Source organism: Argiope bruennichi, chromosome 4 (assembly GCF_947563725.1).
Source record: "Argiope bruennichi chromosome 4, qqArgBrue1.1, whole genome shotgun sequence".
NCBI lineage: Eukaryota > Metazoa > Arthropoda > Arachnida > Araneae > Araneidae > Argiope > Argiope bruennichi.
The window spans coordinates 122,386,327-122,404,443 of record NC_079154.1 but is presented as its reverse complement, the minus strand read 5'-3'; the positions used below and the strand labels follow the sequence as shown (position 1 = coordinate 122,404,443).

Sequence of the window (18,117 nt, the reverse complement as noted above, 5' to 3'; positions counted from 1 at the left end):
ATTTTCTCACTATTTTTTCTATAATCGAAAAATTCAATTTCAACAGGAAATCAAAATAAAATTTCAGATAAAGAAATATATTCTCTGATTACTTTATTTCCTTGAATCTTTCATAAATGTCTTATAGGACACTTGTTTTTGAATATTGCATTGACATTCTTGTTTTAGGAAGAGGATTTATGTGTAAAAGCTATAATGAGACTTATTTTCGTAAAGTCTTAGCGTTTTTTCATTCAAAACTTTAAAATTAGATTTTTCAACAGAACTGAAGTATATTTCCAGAGAAGTGTACTTTTTTGCTTAAAATGCATTAATAAATCTTATTCTATAAACACATCGATAAAAGATTTTTGTACATCAAAAGAAAAACTTCTTTTAATAGGATAGTTTCAATTTTGTAAATACTTGAATAAGATTTCTAAATCTAATTTTAACATTCAATTTTTTTGTACTTTTTCAATTTCTTGGTAGTTTAATATAATAAAGTATTTAAAATATAGTATTTTCATTTAATGTAAAATATACTTTTTTATATAATTTCGTTTGTACATGGAAAAATGAAAGATTAATTTGTAATATATTTTATGGGGAAATGAACTATCTTTCAAATGAGCAAGAATAAGAATTCTTTGTTTTGTATTCATATTTAAATAAGTCTTTATTTAAAAAAATAAAATTATTCGTCAATTTACCAAAATAAATAAAATTGTAACAGTAAGCATCTTGAGAGGAAAATTAAAGGAAAGTTTAATAGTTTAGTTTCTTCAATGAATTTTGATTATTTATTTTTAATTTATTTAATTCAAGTCACAGATTTAAATATTTAGCATATTTATTTTATGAATTTTAAAGAATAATTATATAATTTTAATAATTATAGCATTTTTATAGAGATTCGAACACACTGAGTAATGGGTTTTAAAAAGGACAAGAATGTACAGGCATTTCTTCTTGGAAAAAATATATAAATGCCAGAACCAAACATTAAATGAGTTTTCTGTTTTCTTAAGTTGTTCTATTGAGTTCGGAAACGGTAGACATCGGTAGTTTTTCCACTTATCTATATACTCCTCCTGATGGATATTGAAGATGTATTTCTTTTTTTTTTATTTTTATATATCATCAAGGGCATTCTTACTGATAAAATGATTCTTTCTTGCTACGATATGAACAGAAAGTAGTTTTGTTTCTGTTATGGTTATTAGATTAAATGTTATTTTTTGGTAGAAGAAAGCAACATTTATCTTAATGCATCATGGTTAATCTAGTGATGCATGCTGCTTTCAAATGTCATTCCAAAGTAGAAAGGTTTTAGGAAGTTATATTTTCTGTCATTAAATATCATCACATAATAGAGTTTCATAAACTATGGTGTGTCATTAGGCTCTATAGCGGTACAAAAGAGAATGCATTTCGGATCTGCAATTTTGTTTATTATTCCATTAAATTTGCAGAAAATGTCGTTCTTTATGCATTGTATTTTAAAGTGCTTTATTAAATGTGAAGTTTTATAAAAGGAATCGTTTGGCTATTTCTAAACAGAGTAAGAAAACAAAACACGGAGAATATATTGTACTGCATTATTCAATCACTTCCAATTATCGACAAATTACAATACTCTTTCTTAAAGTTAAATTTTAACATTAAATGTGATTTGATAACACCTCATACAAAGAAACATAAACATATTTACACACATGTTTGCATCTAATCAATTTGTAGAATTTTGAATAAAATTAAAATATCCATTTAATTCGAGAATTTTGAAACACAAATATTACAATTACTGATTACTTTTTAAATCATTGGAAGACGAGTTATAGTTATCACTATTCAGACATTAACCCCTTACTTACCACTCTAGCGATCAAAAATTATGTACTTGATTAGGACACGGGAATCACACTGTTCACAGAATTGTTAGTGATCGCATGTAATTGTTCCATAAGAGAAACGAAGCTAAGCTAATTCACTGAATTAGGTTTAACGACACCCGCACAAAGAAAATAATATGATAATATCGACACCATAGTATGGTTATACTCGAAAAAAGTAAATAATAATTATATGAATAGAAATATTTAGATTCTTGTGAATTTAAATATTGTGGAAAATTGTAATAAAGTATTTAGAGTTCAAATAAAAACGAATTGGGCTAAACAAATCGCCATAAACTTTACATACTATTTTGTGGCATTACAGCAAAAATCATCACATATTCGTCAATAGAAGCAACATTAGTGCTTCTATTGAAAGTGCTTGTAATAAGTTAGAGTTGTGTACAAGTAAGAGAGATACAAACGTTTTTAAAATATTTAATTGCAACTGAATATAAATCGTTTGTCTTTTCAGTTTATGCCTTTATTTTTTTATCCAGAATAAGAAATATACTTTTTTTAAAAATAGAAAAATATATCTTCTAAAATTTTTTTATTCTTTTCGAAATGTATAGAAACATATAATTTTAAATTTATTCATATTATAATGCATACCATTTTGAATCATTAAATACATTAGTAGTAAGCTGTTTTTTTTATGTCTAACTGTGAAGGCAGATGGCCATATTTTACAAACTGATTTTTGAGTTTCTAATTTTGATTTTTAGTTCCGATTATTAGTTTTTTTCTAATTTTTGAGTCAATTTTCTTTCACCTTTATTTGTTTGTGTTTAAGTTCATCAAAGCATCAACTTAGCAGAAATGAATTCTTTCATTGGAATATATCCAAGAAACGTAAAAGAATGATTTTCGTGCTCGAAAATGGCTCTTTCCAATCCTCGGATGAAATGAGGAAACAAAGATATCAAGCAGATTTCAGTTCACAGTTCAGAAAAGATAAACCTGCTTATGTTAAAGATGAATGGGAAATTATTTAAATTTAATTATTCCAAATTTTATCTTTCTAAAGACATAAAAAATTCCATAGCTAAAGTTATGCGATAGGAATCGTCTCTTCTAACAAAATGATAAATAGAATTTGTTGTTAATTATGCAGAAAATAAGAGCAAAGTTATAAGCTGCAAACCTCAAAATGTATATGCCCATTATTTCAAATTCACATTTTCATTTAGTAACCAGAACATTAGGAGTTCAATATATAAGTAATATTTTATTTAATATGTGTAAATGGCTAGAAATATATTTTTAAATAGATTCAGTCGTTTACTTCAGCCAAATTCATCTTTCAATCAAATAGGCAAAGTAATAAGAATGCAAACATCAGAAATGTTTGATTAAATATGTATATACTTATCAAATTCTAATATAGTTGTAATTTATACAATATTTTATTTACCAATTTTTCAAACAATCTTTATGATAACTGAATAAGAGTTATTTTTTAAGCATTTTCAAGGAACAGTAAACAAAACATTTGTTTTTTTTTCAAAAACTCATTTAATGCACTCAGCAAATGTTTTTCGGATCTAATGTTTTTTATATACTTAAACTAGAACATGAAAACAGTCTGAATTTAAAGAAACATTTCATCCCAGTGAAAGATTCTCAGAGTAAATAAAATAATTCTTGTTTTATCATCAAAAACATTGAAAATAAAAAATTTTAAAAAATCAAGTTTCACTAAATCTAATTGATCGAGAGAGAAAAAAAAAACCAAGCCTATATAAAACTGCATCCTCCGAATTCTAATCCTTCGAGCAAACATTTGAAATAAAATGTTATTCCGTCTCAACTACACTTTAATGTAAAACAATATTTCATCGTAAAATAATCCTCTGGAGTTTGAAATATTACTTGCTTTCAGAACTACACAAAGCAGAGTACATACATCCTCGCTCCAACTACCTCCACTATTCTTGGAACATAAAAAAAAACAGGCCAAAAAAAGAATAAACATCGAAGTAAACTCTCCATGCAGCACAACGAAAAAGAATCCTGGCTCCAAGGGATTTGAATTTCTGCGGATCGATACGTCTAGGTCGGATCTTAGCCAAGGATAACTTTGGTAGTGCAAAGTGGTTTGTGACCGAAGACATTGAAGAAAAACGAATGTCCCTATGAAAAATTAATCCCTTGACAGCATGGTGGAATTTGTGCTTACAGAGCGAACGCTACGACGTTGAATCGTAAAAGAGATTGCAAGAGCATGTATTGTGAAGCGAGATATTAGAATGTATGTATTTTCAGCACGCATGGATGTTTCAAAAATGGGGAAAATGGTTTTCAATTCGAGAAGATGCGAGACCGTGTGAAACTATCCCCATCATATCTGTTCCGTGAAGCAAATTTTCGCAGATGGAAATGTCATTGAGGGACGTGGTTTATGGTGATGGGCTGATGGCGTTAGTGAAAAAGATTGGATTTGGTAAAAATATAGTTTTAGTTTGAAATTTTTACTGCTGTGACAAAAATCTACTCATAAAGTAAATTTATTGAATCGATAAAGATATAAAATATTTGTGTATACTCGCCAGTTCTGTTGAACTGTTTTATCTGAAAATATCTGTAGTAAATTGTATATGTTACGAACAAAAAAAAACACTAATCTCTATTAGTAAGATAGTGTGCGATACTCTGGAAGCTGTACTGTATCTCCAAGATACCGTACAACATTGTAGGGCCTTTTATGCCAGTAAGGATGGATCCATCGTAATTCCTTGAAATATGTTTGGCTTCTTTCACAGGCGAAATATTTGTTTAATTAAAAGCACATTTAATTTTCTAACGAAAAAGAAATAATGTAAATGTTTCCGAAATTTATTCATTATTATTTAGAAAATATTTGTGTGTACTAGTCAGTTCACTAATAGCTCAATATAGCGTCACTAATAGATAATATCAATTATTCATCATTATTTAGAAAATATTTGTGTACCCTAGTCAGTTCACTCATAGCTCAATATCGCGTTACTAATAGCTAATATCAATTATCCATTATTATTTAGAAAATATTTGTGTGCCTTAATCAGTTCACTAATAGCTCAATATTGCGTCACTAATAGCTAATATCAATTATTCATTATTATTTAGAAAATATTTGTGTGCACTAGTCAGTTCACTAATAGCTCAGTATCGCGTCACTAATAGCTGATATTAATTATTCATTATTATTTAGAAAATATTTGTGTGCACTAGTCAGTTCACTAATAGCTCAATATCGTATCACTAATAGCTCAATATCGTATCACTAATAGCTCAATATCGTATCACTAATAGGTCAATATCAATTATTCATCATTATTTAGAAAATATTTGCGTGCCCTAGTTAGTTCACTCATAGCTCAATATCGCGCCACTAATAGCTAACATCAATTATTCATCATTATTTAGAAAATATTTGTGTGCACTAGTCAGTTCACTCATAGCTCAATATCGCGCCACTAATAGCTAACATCAATTATTCATTATTATTTAGAAAATATTTGTGTGCACTAGTCAGTTCACTAATAGCTCAATATCGTATCACTAATAGCTCAATATCGTATCACTAATAGCTCAATATCAATTATTCATCATTATTTAGAAAATATTTGCGTGCCCTAGTTAGTTCACTCATAGCTCAATATCGCGCCACTAATAGCTAACATCAATTATTCATTATTATTTAGAAAATATTTGTGTGCACTAATCAGTTCACTAATAGCTCAATATCGTATCACTAGTAGCTCAATATCACACTAATTACTAATAGTTCAATATCGTGTATTGTTCTGAATGCCGTATAATATCTCCAACAACATTGTTGGGTATTTTCTGCTAGTAAAAATGCATGAGTCGTAATTGCTTTAAATATATTTTTTTCATTCGCAGGTGAAATTATTCTTCTTTTTCATTTTAATTGAAAAGAATATTTACATTTCTAAAGAAAAAAAAATAATTTAGAAACTTATTCAATGAATTCAATTTGAATCCCCATATTGAAGATTTTTCAAACGTTGATTATAAATCCATTTTTTTTAAAATCCAGTAACATGCGTATGTTATATTGGCTCCTTCCCATTCTTAAAAGATCATACGATGTAGCCTGAGGAGTCTAAAAAAGTCAAAAGAAAAAGATTTAATTAATTTTAGAGTGAATGTAAAAAGTAATGAATTTGCAAAGAATAGATTTCAAAAGATTTCACAAATTCAGTAGGTTTGCTACATCGATTTACAAGAATTGAATTATTTAAAAACACAAATGTTTTTTTTTCTTATCATGAAAAGAAAATCGAAAAGGTATTCTGCAGGCATTAAATGTATAATAAATTAATAAAGAAAAAAAATGATTACAATTCTCTTATAGCTCATTTTTAAATAAAGAGCTTGGTAAAGGATTTATATGGATGGAAATATTCATCTACATTCAATATTCAAAATCGAATATCAATTTTTCCCTTACTGTTGTATCAGTTTAGAAAAATCCTTTCAACACATTTACATCATGTTTGTTATAATACAGATGTAAAAATACTTTACAGACTTTGTAATCAAATCAACATTTTTTTTTAATTGTGAATTTAAATGAATTAAATGCGAGTTAAAAAGTGATCTAGTTTTTTACTCTAAACAGGTAATTTGAATTAGAATTTCTAACGGAAATTAAATATATACAAAAGACATAAATCAAGTCTAAACCTATACCATGATCGAAAATTATGGACCGGCAGCTCAAATCCCTTTTAAATAATATATATTTTTTCTAAACCAGTCAAAATAATATGTTACATAATCAAAATGGTGCAGGCATCAGAATAAGATAACTGGGAAATACTTATTTTTCATATACACTTTGCCATAAATAAGACTATCTGTACACTTTAGATAAAGCTAAGTGATTTTAAGTTGTTCAAAATCTGCAATTTTTATTCATTTTGTTTTTATTTTTACATTAATTTTTATCTTACAGAAATTATTTTCAGAATCTTAAAATGAATTCGTATTACTTAACAAAATCGCATCTTATCACAAAGCATAATTAAACTTATAAAAAGAACTTAGTCACTTTTTTTTTTAAATTCTTGTATTTGTAGTGAGAGCTGAATCTCAATTTAAAAAGCCTTCTATCTACTTTTTAGCTTGATATCTTAGAATAATACCGTTTTGTATATCGTATCTCCATATAAATCTCATGCACTGATTTATATTATATTTATTATTATTTATATTTTAGTAGGACATTTGCTGATTTTTAGATGATGAACTAAAATATTCGATAAGTACGAAGAAAAATATTTGATTCTTTCAAATTATCGTTTTTGAGTTTATCATAACTTAAATATATTTTTTCAGATTTGAATTTGGCCAAAGCACATGAGAAAAAAATTATTTTATCAGCGTTTCAAAAAAGTGTAGCAATTCGTTAAGCTTTATAAAAATTCTGTTAAGCGGATTTATTTCTGAAAGACTTAATAAGATCAATAAGACTTAGAAAGCGACGGTTTTTTTTAACAATAGGCTAAGGCCCCAAAATAAATACAATATGCTTTAGATTACCGGAAACTTATTGACTTATTACCAAAAGGAAATCTTAACAAATATTTTCTTAGAACTGGATTATTAAATGAAAAAGAAAAACATTATTATTCAGATACAAGATTTTTTTTTTCTTTTTTTGCAATTTTTTTTTATCTAAGTTTAATTGTGTTTTAGACGTTCATTGAATTTGATAATCAATTCAAATTAGAATTCATATTTTTATTTTGATTTAAAAGATTCGTTAATTCTCTGCAAATATATCAGTTGTCAAAATGTGTGTTGTTGTTGTTACTTATGGCACTTTACAAGCCCGCTGACGAACTGTCAGCAGTACAAAAATTTATAAAATTCTCTTTCGGTACATTAAAATACCTGACTTTTTAGACATTTTTACGAATTAAAAGAATGTAATCGGCAGCGATAAACTAGTAGCAGATTTTGTTAAAAGAACGGTATTCTAGTTGAGTATAAAATTCCAATTCGACGAAGAAAATTTGTCTTCCAGAAACTGGCATCTATCTTCCTTTCAATTACTAATTGATACGGAAGATTAAATTACGTGCTACAATCCTTCCACAAACAGAAAAGACGACTATTAGGTTCATTTTTAAGTGAAATTCTTGATATAAATACTGAGTATTATATAATATAAAAAATGAATACCTGAAGAATAAAATATAAAACTGTATTTTTAATTCTGATGTAACTAGAAAGAATTTTCAATGCGAAACAGTATTGTCAATGAAATCTAGTAAAGTTAAGCCTAACCGTAGCGTTTGCATTCAAGCCTGTTTATCTGCACTGTGCTTTATTTTTCCGGTAATTTTCTTTACGCTAAATCATTAGCATCAAAGGCGATTACCTTTTAATATTTGCATTATGTGAAGGCACAAAAATTGAATGAATGTATCAATATTTTTGACACAATACATCTTGTGCTAAAAATAAGAATTATAAGTATATAATTATAAGAGAAGATGCTTAGAAAGAAGATAACAATATAATAAAAAACTACGAAATGGATTTTAACCTTCTCATTCCTAACAACATTCGTGTTCAGGTATCTCAGAATACAGGAACATGCGAATTTCTCTTTCAAAGGATTAAAAAAAAATAACTATCTACCTCTCTCAAAACCCGTAATGACAGCCCATTTTCTTGAGGGCTTGATATACAAACGAGGACTCTGGTGAGCTCAAGGTTCTGGAGTGAATGTATACTCAAGAATCCATTAAAATTTCTCAGAAAACTTAGCTATATCTCCAATCAAACTGGATGAACGTCTCTAAAAAATAAAGCACGCACCGCGGTAATTCAATCAACTGCACTTAATGAAAGGAGAATGAATTGCGCAGTGATATTCAAACATATCGGGTATCCACCGAAGTTTCATTGAAAGGGCGTTTGAGCTCTTTTAATAATAGTAAAACAAAGATGAAAATATTTTTAAAATATACATGATAGAAAAATAGAATGACATTCCTGGTGTTGAGTTATTCGTTTGCTTCGTAATTGGTTTTGTGCTGGCTTTTGAAGGAAGATTTTTTTTAAAAAATTAGTTTAGTTATATTAACGTCCCGTTTTAAAACAACATTAAGGTTGACTTCGGACAGGCAACGTAAACTTGAGCCGCAGCTAGATGACGTGGAAGACGCCTCAGCTAAGATGCTCTCCTTTTCAAGCGTCCTTACCACACCAACGGGAAGACGTTGGCTTCAACAAATTTAACGTATACCAAACCCGCTTATACGACCGTTTTTCAGTGAAATCGGGTCTCGAACCTGAAACTTTCCAGTTTCGAAGCTGGCATCTTACCAATTGGCCACCGCGGCCGTATGAAAGGAAGAATCTACCTGCATAGTTTCAATTAAAAAAAAACCTACAGTGTAACAAAGGAAAATCACATTTATAATATAGAAGTTGCCTTTAATGACTTCAAATACGATGAATAAAATACAACGTGTTTGAATTGTTAGGCACTCGAAATAAAAGAAAGAGCTTTAATCATATAAACCTTCATATTTAGTTCTAAACTTTACAACACTTTCAGATATTAGTTTCAAAACCAAACATTGGTTAAATGCAAATATTTTCCCAAGCATTAAATTAAAATTGAGAACTATTTCACTTAGTGTAATTATGAATATCGAAGTTTCTTACTTTTTATTAAAATAAATTGTCACTCACTGGTGTATTATTTCCGGGCAATAACTTACCATAACGGAAAAATAATAGTATTGCCTCGTGCAATATAAATTCCAAATAAAAAAGTAAGATACAACTAAAGCTATTCTTCAAGCAGATAAATATTCAGGCTAATATGTATCTTATTACATTGAAAACATCTCATGCGTAAGAAAGCTAATACAAACAGCAGAAATAATATCCTCAAACCACAAACTCAGTTCCTCATTTCCATTCGATGTGGCACATCAAATTCCCATAAGCTATTTAATGTTTCTAGAAGCCTAGATAGCTTCCTCTCCGCCAGCTCGTGGCAAGACATCTCTCATGAATCCCAAACAAGATGATAAATTCCTAACCGGCAATCTTTCTAACTTTAACCGCACATACTGGATACGAAATTTTATTTATTTATTTTTCTAGCGCATTCTATTGGCTCCATCTCATGCTATGTGCCTTTTTCCCAAGAAGTGGCACTGCCGTAAAAGTGTCATAAAACTTAGAAGGCATCGTAAATACTTTCAAAACTGCCATTCGCGACTTTCTGGAAGATTTCGAGAAGCACGCAAGACACTTTTTGAAGATCACCAAAGTCTCCATTGCTCTTCATTCTGTGTAAAGATATCGTATATCACAGAGACGAAAAATGTACCACATCGTTTCATGTATGCCCAACATCCGATCAGTATCTTTTACGTTCCGAATTTCCCATTTGTAATTAAAGTCTTCCAAAATAATGATGAATAAATTGATATGTTCGTTAACCTACTACTTAAGTTTAAGTGCATAATTTATTTTCCTTAAAGGACATGAATGCATGTTTATATTATTATTTTTTTTAAATCTTAAATGCCTTAAACAGAGAGGACGATATAAATCCTTTATGCAATTAGTTTAATCTAACCCGAATTTTTTTTTATTAATGAGCTGGAGGATTAAAAATTCTGCACAAAACGGAAAGAAAAGACAAGTACTTTTTCGATTTTTTTTTGTAAGATTTCGTTTTAATGAGACATTTGGATACCTAAATGTAACAATATTCAGAGGTACCTACGTATGATATTATGTCTTCGACATTACGATATTTAAAGTGTGCCATCGTTGCAACCCTTAGAACTAAAGTGAATATGATTGATCCCCCAATATTTAAAAGTAACAGAAATATTTTATAGAATGTAATATCTTATGCTTGCAATTTTGTGTTTATAATGAAAGATTTAATTTTATTGCGAATTTTTTATTGTTATAAAAAAACGTGTGTCTAATATCATTCAGTTTCCTTAAAACTCGCAAATCTTCGAAGACTTTACATTAATTTTTATTGACTTCTTTATTTAATGTTTGTATATAATGAGAGAGAAAAATCTTAAAACATATTTTACTATGAAATCTTAAGTTTTAAAGCATTTTATTAAAAGATTTCCAATATTGAAAACTTTCCAAATACCATAAACATTTTTACTCCTCATTTAATATGACAATTGTATCAACTTATTGGACAAGCAAATATTAAACAATATGTTTGAACAGTTTTTTACAGCTATTTAACTATGTGTTTTATCAATAGAATCACCTTAAAACAACTTTTAAAAATCTAAATATTGTCTAAACTCCCCTGAGAGAAATCCTACTCTGAACACACTTTTAATGGATGATAATAGGTTTTACTTTGTTCAAATTTATCTAAAAATGAATTTATATTCATTTACTAACATTAAGGTTGAACTAATTATTCAAATAATGAGTAGAAATATATTTATTAATGAATATATTCTTTTCAAAATAATAAAAGTATACTATGGTTTCATGGATTGTTTCTGCTTCTTCTAATGCTGATATTGGCAAAACAATCTGCTCTGCATATAAATGTGAAAATGTTGCTGCACTGTTTTGTATTTCTAGTAAGAGATTGAATAGTGATGGTGGCATTGGAATTCCTTTTTTTTAATTCTTCGAATTTTAAACCTACTTTTAAATTTGCTGATTGGGATTGCATCAAAAAGTAAAAAATAGTGACACTGAATAATTAGCTATTGCTGTCAATGGAAAGTCTTTATTTGTTGATTTACAGATAATTTCGAACTTTCAAAATGTGATAAGAATGCTCACAATACACTATGGAAAGAAAAATTATGAAATGCATTTTTTCCATTATTTTTCTAAAGGGCTTACCAAAATACTAATTACTGCTGAATACCGTAAATAACAAAACCAGGAAAATATTAACACTGAATGAATAATCATTGTTTTCCTTAGAAAGTATTTATTTGTTTATCTCTCTTAATTTGAAACTATTCAATATGTGATAAGACTGATTATATTATGTTATAAAAAAACATATTTAAAATCAAAATCAGAATCTTTCATTTTAGTCTTTCTGCGTATTTACAAAAAAAAATCCTAGAGACTGCTACGATTAGCTATTATAAGTACTGCTTGCAATGCCTAATCAAATTTAGAAAACAAAATTATATTCCCACTCTAAGCTATTCCAAATAAATGGAACTACTACTCGAGAAAAAGAATTAAATAAATTTTAGTTATAAGTAGTATTTCCCGCAAAATTTGAAAGACTCATTATCAGGTAAATAATAAATTAAAAATGTGATATGGCAGCTCAAGATATGTTATGAGAAAAAACAGCTTTAAAATCAAAATAGAAAATGTTTTGTTTTAGCCTTTCCTCCTATCTTCAATTGAAAGAAGCAATGAATATCCCAAAGATTGCTAAGAATAACTATTTCAAGTACTTGTAATGCCTTATCAAACTGAGAAAAAACGTTCCGCTTCCACTCAATTCAGCTATTGCAAATAAACTGGAAATACTGTTCATAGAAAAAAGATTTTAAATAAATTTTAGTTAAAAGTAGTCTTTCGCGCAAACTTTGAACGGCTCACCATGAGACAAATAATAAATTTAAATCAGCCAACAAGCACCAAACATGGTTACTCGAAGTTATTTTATATCTTGTCATTTGAATACCATTAGAGAAAGGAAACTCAACGCAAGTGCCCAATGAACATTCCCTCAACTGCAGTTGTTACTTTAATGGGACTGTTATGTATCCCATAATTCCTCGAAGCTTCGCAAAATGAAGATTTATATTTTCTTATAAGCGAGGTGTAGAAACAACCTCTGGTAACTGCGTGGCGTCCTAAAAGCAGAAATCTTTTAAGTCACCTCTCTCAGGAACTTCACAGGAAATGATCGCCATCCATCGTCCACTTTCTGGGAAAAGCAGGGGTGGGAAAAAAACCATCAAATCGAACGTTCATCACCAATTACTGCTGAGGCCCAATAACTTGATTCACCCGCTGACTGCTGTAAACCCGACATTCGCTAGTGTCGTAAGAATCTGTGACCAAATGTCTCCAGAAAAAAAAAAGTAAATAAAAGAATGGGGGAAAAAAACTGAATGAAAAAAAAAAACCGCTTTTGTTTTTTCCAATTTTTGTCTCTTACATTTTATCTTACTTTTATTTTAACTTAAAAAAAGAAATGAAATTGAGTTAAAGTTTAAATTAATGATGATGTTTTAAATAATTTCTTTTATGTCAGCAAATATGGAATTTAAAAAATGATATTTCTCTAACCTTCTAAGAGGGTTTGATTTTGGCACTTTCTACAGGCTTGTATTTCCGATTTCAACACATCATTACGATATTTCTAGAAATTTATTTTGATTCAATTAAATTAAATTTTGAATTCAAATGAGCAATCATTGTCCAGTATTATATTTAAAAATAAATAAAAAAGCAATGCATTTTGAAAAATAAAGAGCAGAAAATTTAGATAATAGTCCTTAATTTAAAAAAAAATGAAAAAAAAAAAAACTGAAAAAAACCCCTGAAGGTCTGGTATATTAAAATATGACTGATGAATTTTTCATTACAAATTTCAAATTAAAACCAAAAATTGCCCCAGTTTAAAACTCTGAAACGCTATGATTTACAAACAATCCATAACAAAATTATAATAATGGACACTATTAAATCTTCATTAAAAATCTAAATAGACTGCGCAGTTAAAATTTCAAATGGAAGAGAACTTTCTTTCCAATGTTTGTCCTTTTTATCACCCTGGCTTTAATAATAAAAGTCATTTTCAAGTTTTTGATACATTTATAAAAAAACATATTTTTATTTTTTAATATTTTAGTAGTCCTTTTCTCACTTTTTTTATAATATATATATATATATATATATATATATATATATATATATATATTGATAATCAGTGGAAAGTTTGAACAATATTTGAAATTGAATCCTTTTTTTTACTTGAAATGTAAATTTTGAATATTTATTAGATATTGATTATAGTATTGATTAGATAATCGATTTAATTTAAAAATATGATGCCAAAAATATTCTGATATATCTGCAGTAAAAATATCAAATTGATAAAAAAAATATAGTCAATTCCATTAAATCATATTATTATTAGAATTTATGGTCTCGAATTTCGATAGCATTTTAAAGTTGGTTTTCGGTCAAATTCTGAGTTTTTTTTTTTAATTCTCAAATTACAAAAGTGCAGTAGTTATTCATTGTTCAGTGGATTCAATTATTCAGTGGATGGCCAATATAATCTACAGCCGAAATGTTTATGAAATATTAATATTTAAACAAGAAATTATATTTCAAGCTTCTAAAAAGAATGAAAAATACATATGGTCTCAAATGCATAAATCTACAAATAAACAAAAACGAGAGTTGCTTCAGAATGGTGTTTCATGCAAAGCTGGGATAGTTGGAATCTGTGATCAAATTGGATTTATTTAAATTCATTCATTTAATTAAAGATTCATAGCATTTTAATTTGTAGCTTGTTATTTGAATTTCTTAGAAGCAAACTAACTGTATTCATGTGTCCAATAAGCATCCTTTGAACTTCAATTAGTTCTTTAATATATCTGATAGATAGTACTTCATGGCAATATCGCCAAATGAAGGTTTATATTTTGCATAATATCACCCTGGTATCTTAATAATATCCTAAAAATAAGTTATCTCTGGTTTGAAATTTACATAAAATGATGATCTTAAATCCACTTTCAGCCAAAGGACGAATGGGGTAAAAAAATTAAATTGGTTTTTCATCACTATATGCCTCTAAGGGTTAATAATTTGATTCATTAACAGCATAATATAAGCCAAAGATCCGAAAATGTCCTAAATAGCATCGGTCAAATACCACAACGTAAAAAAAAGTTAAATCAAATAGCATGGTGAATGAACATAACACCAAAAAAATGTCTACCTTTTCTTTTTATCTTTCCTTTACCTTATTTCTATCCAATCCAGACTGAGATTGTATTTTCTTTCTTTTCAGACTTTCCGTTAAGGAAGAATGGTCTTTATGATTAAACTTCCACCTGGTAAGTCTATATTTTTCTCATTTTACTCACTACATGAGGGAGACATCAGCAGAATATATAATAACCTTTTTCGTGTTAACCTAATGCACTTGTTCTTTTATTTATTTATTCTTTCTTTTTATTTCGATTTTATACAATGCGTGTTCAAAGTGTATTTTGGAAAAAGCTACGCGTGCGTTAGATCGATTAGAGAACTAAAAGTTCTGCTAACTCTTAGTGAAGAAAACAAGTCTTTGATGGAGCAAATATTTCTGGAAGAAGTGTTTTCTTAAACTCATTTCATCACTTTTAAAGGGGGCGAACGTGTGATCGATCAAGTATAATTAATGGACTTCTTGAATTATGAGTGTATCCGCAAAAATAGTCGGTCTAGACGAGAGTTTTATTTTTATTCCACTTTTACGTAAATTTGAAAAAAAATTCGTGTTGCAATTGTTTTTGTCCTGGGACAAAAATAATCGATGGAATCCTTTATAAATGTTGGTTTAAATTCGCATTTGTGTGAAGAAGAAAATTTGAAATTAATTGAATTATCACATGTAGGTTTTTTAGGGAGTTCTTAGAATTTAATCAAATGATTATCGCAAGTTATTTTTTTAAATAAAGAAAGAAAGAATTTAGTAAATGAGATTTCATTGATCTCTGTAGTTGTATAATTACGCTCAGTATTAGCACGTTGGTAGTTGCTTCAAAAGTTATGAATAGTAATTAATTTACTTTAATTACTATGAATGCATTAATTAAAACTAAAAATAGCAAAAACGTAAATCAATGACTTTTAATAGCTTTTCTTTATTAGAAAAGAATTCAATTTCAGATGCAGTTTCAATTAATCATTTGTAGAGTTTGATGAAAATTCTTGGTTAAAATTAGAAAAATATAAAATAAATGGAGTGTAAAGAAGACAATTTATTCTTCAAAAAGAACGCTTCCATTCATTAGTGCCGAAATTCAACAGTGTTTTCTGAAAACAAAATTTGGAATACTTTTACTGAAGAAATAAGTTGAAACAATGCTTCTTTATTCCATCCGACTTTTAGAAAATGTAATAAATGCAAGTAATTTGAGATGCAATTTACAATATATAACATAAGAAATCTAATTATTTAGAACTATTTTAAGATAACAATGAGTAAATGCAGAAGATGGAATTGAAAAGAATTGATATTTTGTATGAAGGCTTCTATTTCAAATCTTTTTTAATGTGAAGGCTTTATATTAGGTATATCTTAGCGCTATTGTGGTACTGGTGTAAATAGTATAAAAAATAAATTCGCAATAATAGAGTCGCATTCTTTGATTCTGGATATTAAAGAATTTATTGAATTTTCTATTGCATTAATTAAATTTTTATAGTAAATATTTTAATCATAATAGAAGTAAAAGCCGTGCATGTTTGAAATAATAAGATCATAACCTTTATTTCATGATTTAGATGTTAAACTAAGTGGACAATTCAACAAACTAATTGAGAAATCAATCAAATAGAATCTTCCACGCTTATTATTTCATATTCATATGATTATTTTGTTTACCATAAGAATGGAAAGTGTTAAACCTCGAGCTTCTTTAACCCTTTCTAGGGCCGTGGGAAGTATGCTTCCCATCAAATTTATCAATCTTTGTATGAAATTATGTAGGTTGGCATAACTTCAGAGAAATTGTTTAGAAAGACATAAACTTAGATGCTTCGGTTCTTTATCTCACACAAAATGATGTGTCTTGATTTGTTATTTAATTATTAATTAGCCAAATTAAATTTATCTAATAAGCTAAATGAATCCCTTTTCTTATTCTAATTTCAAGCCTAAAAATATTTTAACATAATAGGAATAGAAAAAAATGGTCCTTTAAAGGGTTAACATGCGTTTATGGCTACTAATATAATGCGTTGATGGCTTTTGATATATTAAAATAAAATTAGATCCTAACTTTAATAATCATAATTAATCATAATAATCATAATTAAACAATCATTAATTAATTTTAGTACTGCTAAGACAATATCATACCTTATTCAAACATTTATCAAAAAAAAAAAAAAAAAAAGTCGCTAGAAAAGCTTTGAAATAAAAGTCCTAACCACAGGATCTGGCATATCTTTAAAAAAATAATTTCAGTGTTATTACAGTGAGGCTGCCAACCATTTAATTCTTACTTTTCTATAGTAATAATACGAAAACTTCCAAAGAGTCTCATTAGCCAACGTAATTTTATAGTTAGAAATCCGACATTATCCTCTAATCGAAACATGCTTAAAATATCTTTCCTACGCAGATCAGTATAGAAAAATATAAGTAAATTAACGGTTTTTATTACTAAAAAAGACTATTTTGAGGCAAATATAATAATTTTGATATAACATAATGAATCGTTTATTTTTTAACCAATTATCTTTGTTTTAATTTCTGAACAAATGATATGATCATATGAAATACGAATTGCAATGATGGTATTAAATATAGTAACTTCTTGTTACTAAAGTTTTCAATCAATTTTGCTGTAAGACTGCTTAATAAGTCTTGATTTAATATAACTAACTGAGTCTTCAGGTGAACATGTGTCTTGTATTCTGAATTTACCAACAAACAATACGAAACAAGTAATTTATGAAAAAATCAAGTTTACTCTCCCACAAATGTTTAAATTCTTAACCTAAACACAAATATTTCAGAATCTGTTTAAATTGTGCAAGGGAAGCCCAACTGTATGTCACTTCAATGATTCTTATCCAACAGCACGTAAATTCTGCATGTTTCTCACTGTCAAATACTCATGTAACAACATAAGGCTACTCCGCCTTGCCTAATTAAAGGCATTCGGAGTAAATTTGATTTACCCGACCCCCGCGACAACATAGGAGGGAGAAATGTTATGTTCTATGAGCCATCACCGGTCACATTTCAATCCTCCCAGTGGGAAGTACGTCCCGTCATCGGATGGAGGTAGTCAAAACCTACCATTTATGTACCCACTCGGGTGACGACCGACCACCATGCTCATCCTTATACCTGAGGTCTGCCCCCACCCAATGAGAGTGAATACTCAAGTAATCCTACATTAAAAATTCTATTAAAGAATTCTTTTCATATGCTGTTGTATGAACGCGTAGGGACAGTCGATCTTCCAATTTATTT

General features: G+C 28.3%; 1 protein-coding gene across 2 annotated transcripts in view; it reads left to right on the top strand.

Moving 5' to 3' along the window:
- Positions 1-18,117, top strand: part of LOC129966030 (para-nitrobenzyl esterase-like) — a 267,621-nt gene that overhangs the window by 101,407 nt on the left and 148,097 nt on the right. For both annotated transcript variants that reach the window (XM_056080378.1, XM_056080377.1), the window contains exon 2: positions 14,935-14,980. In XM_056080378.1, the coding sequence (XP_055936353.1) occupies positions 14,953-14,980 (28 nt within the window). In that variant the 5' untranslated portion in view covers positions 14,935-14,952. The remainder of the gene's footprint in view (positions 1-14,934; positions 14,981-18,117) is intronic.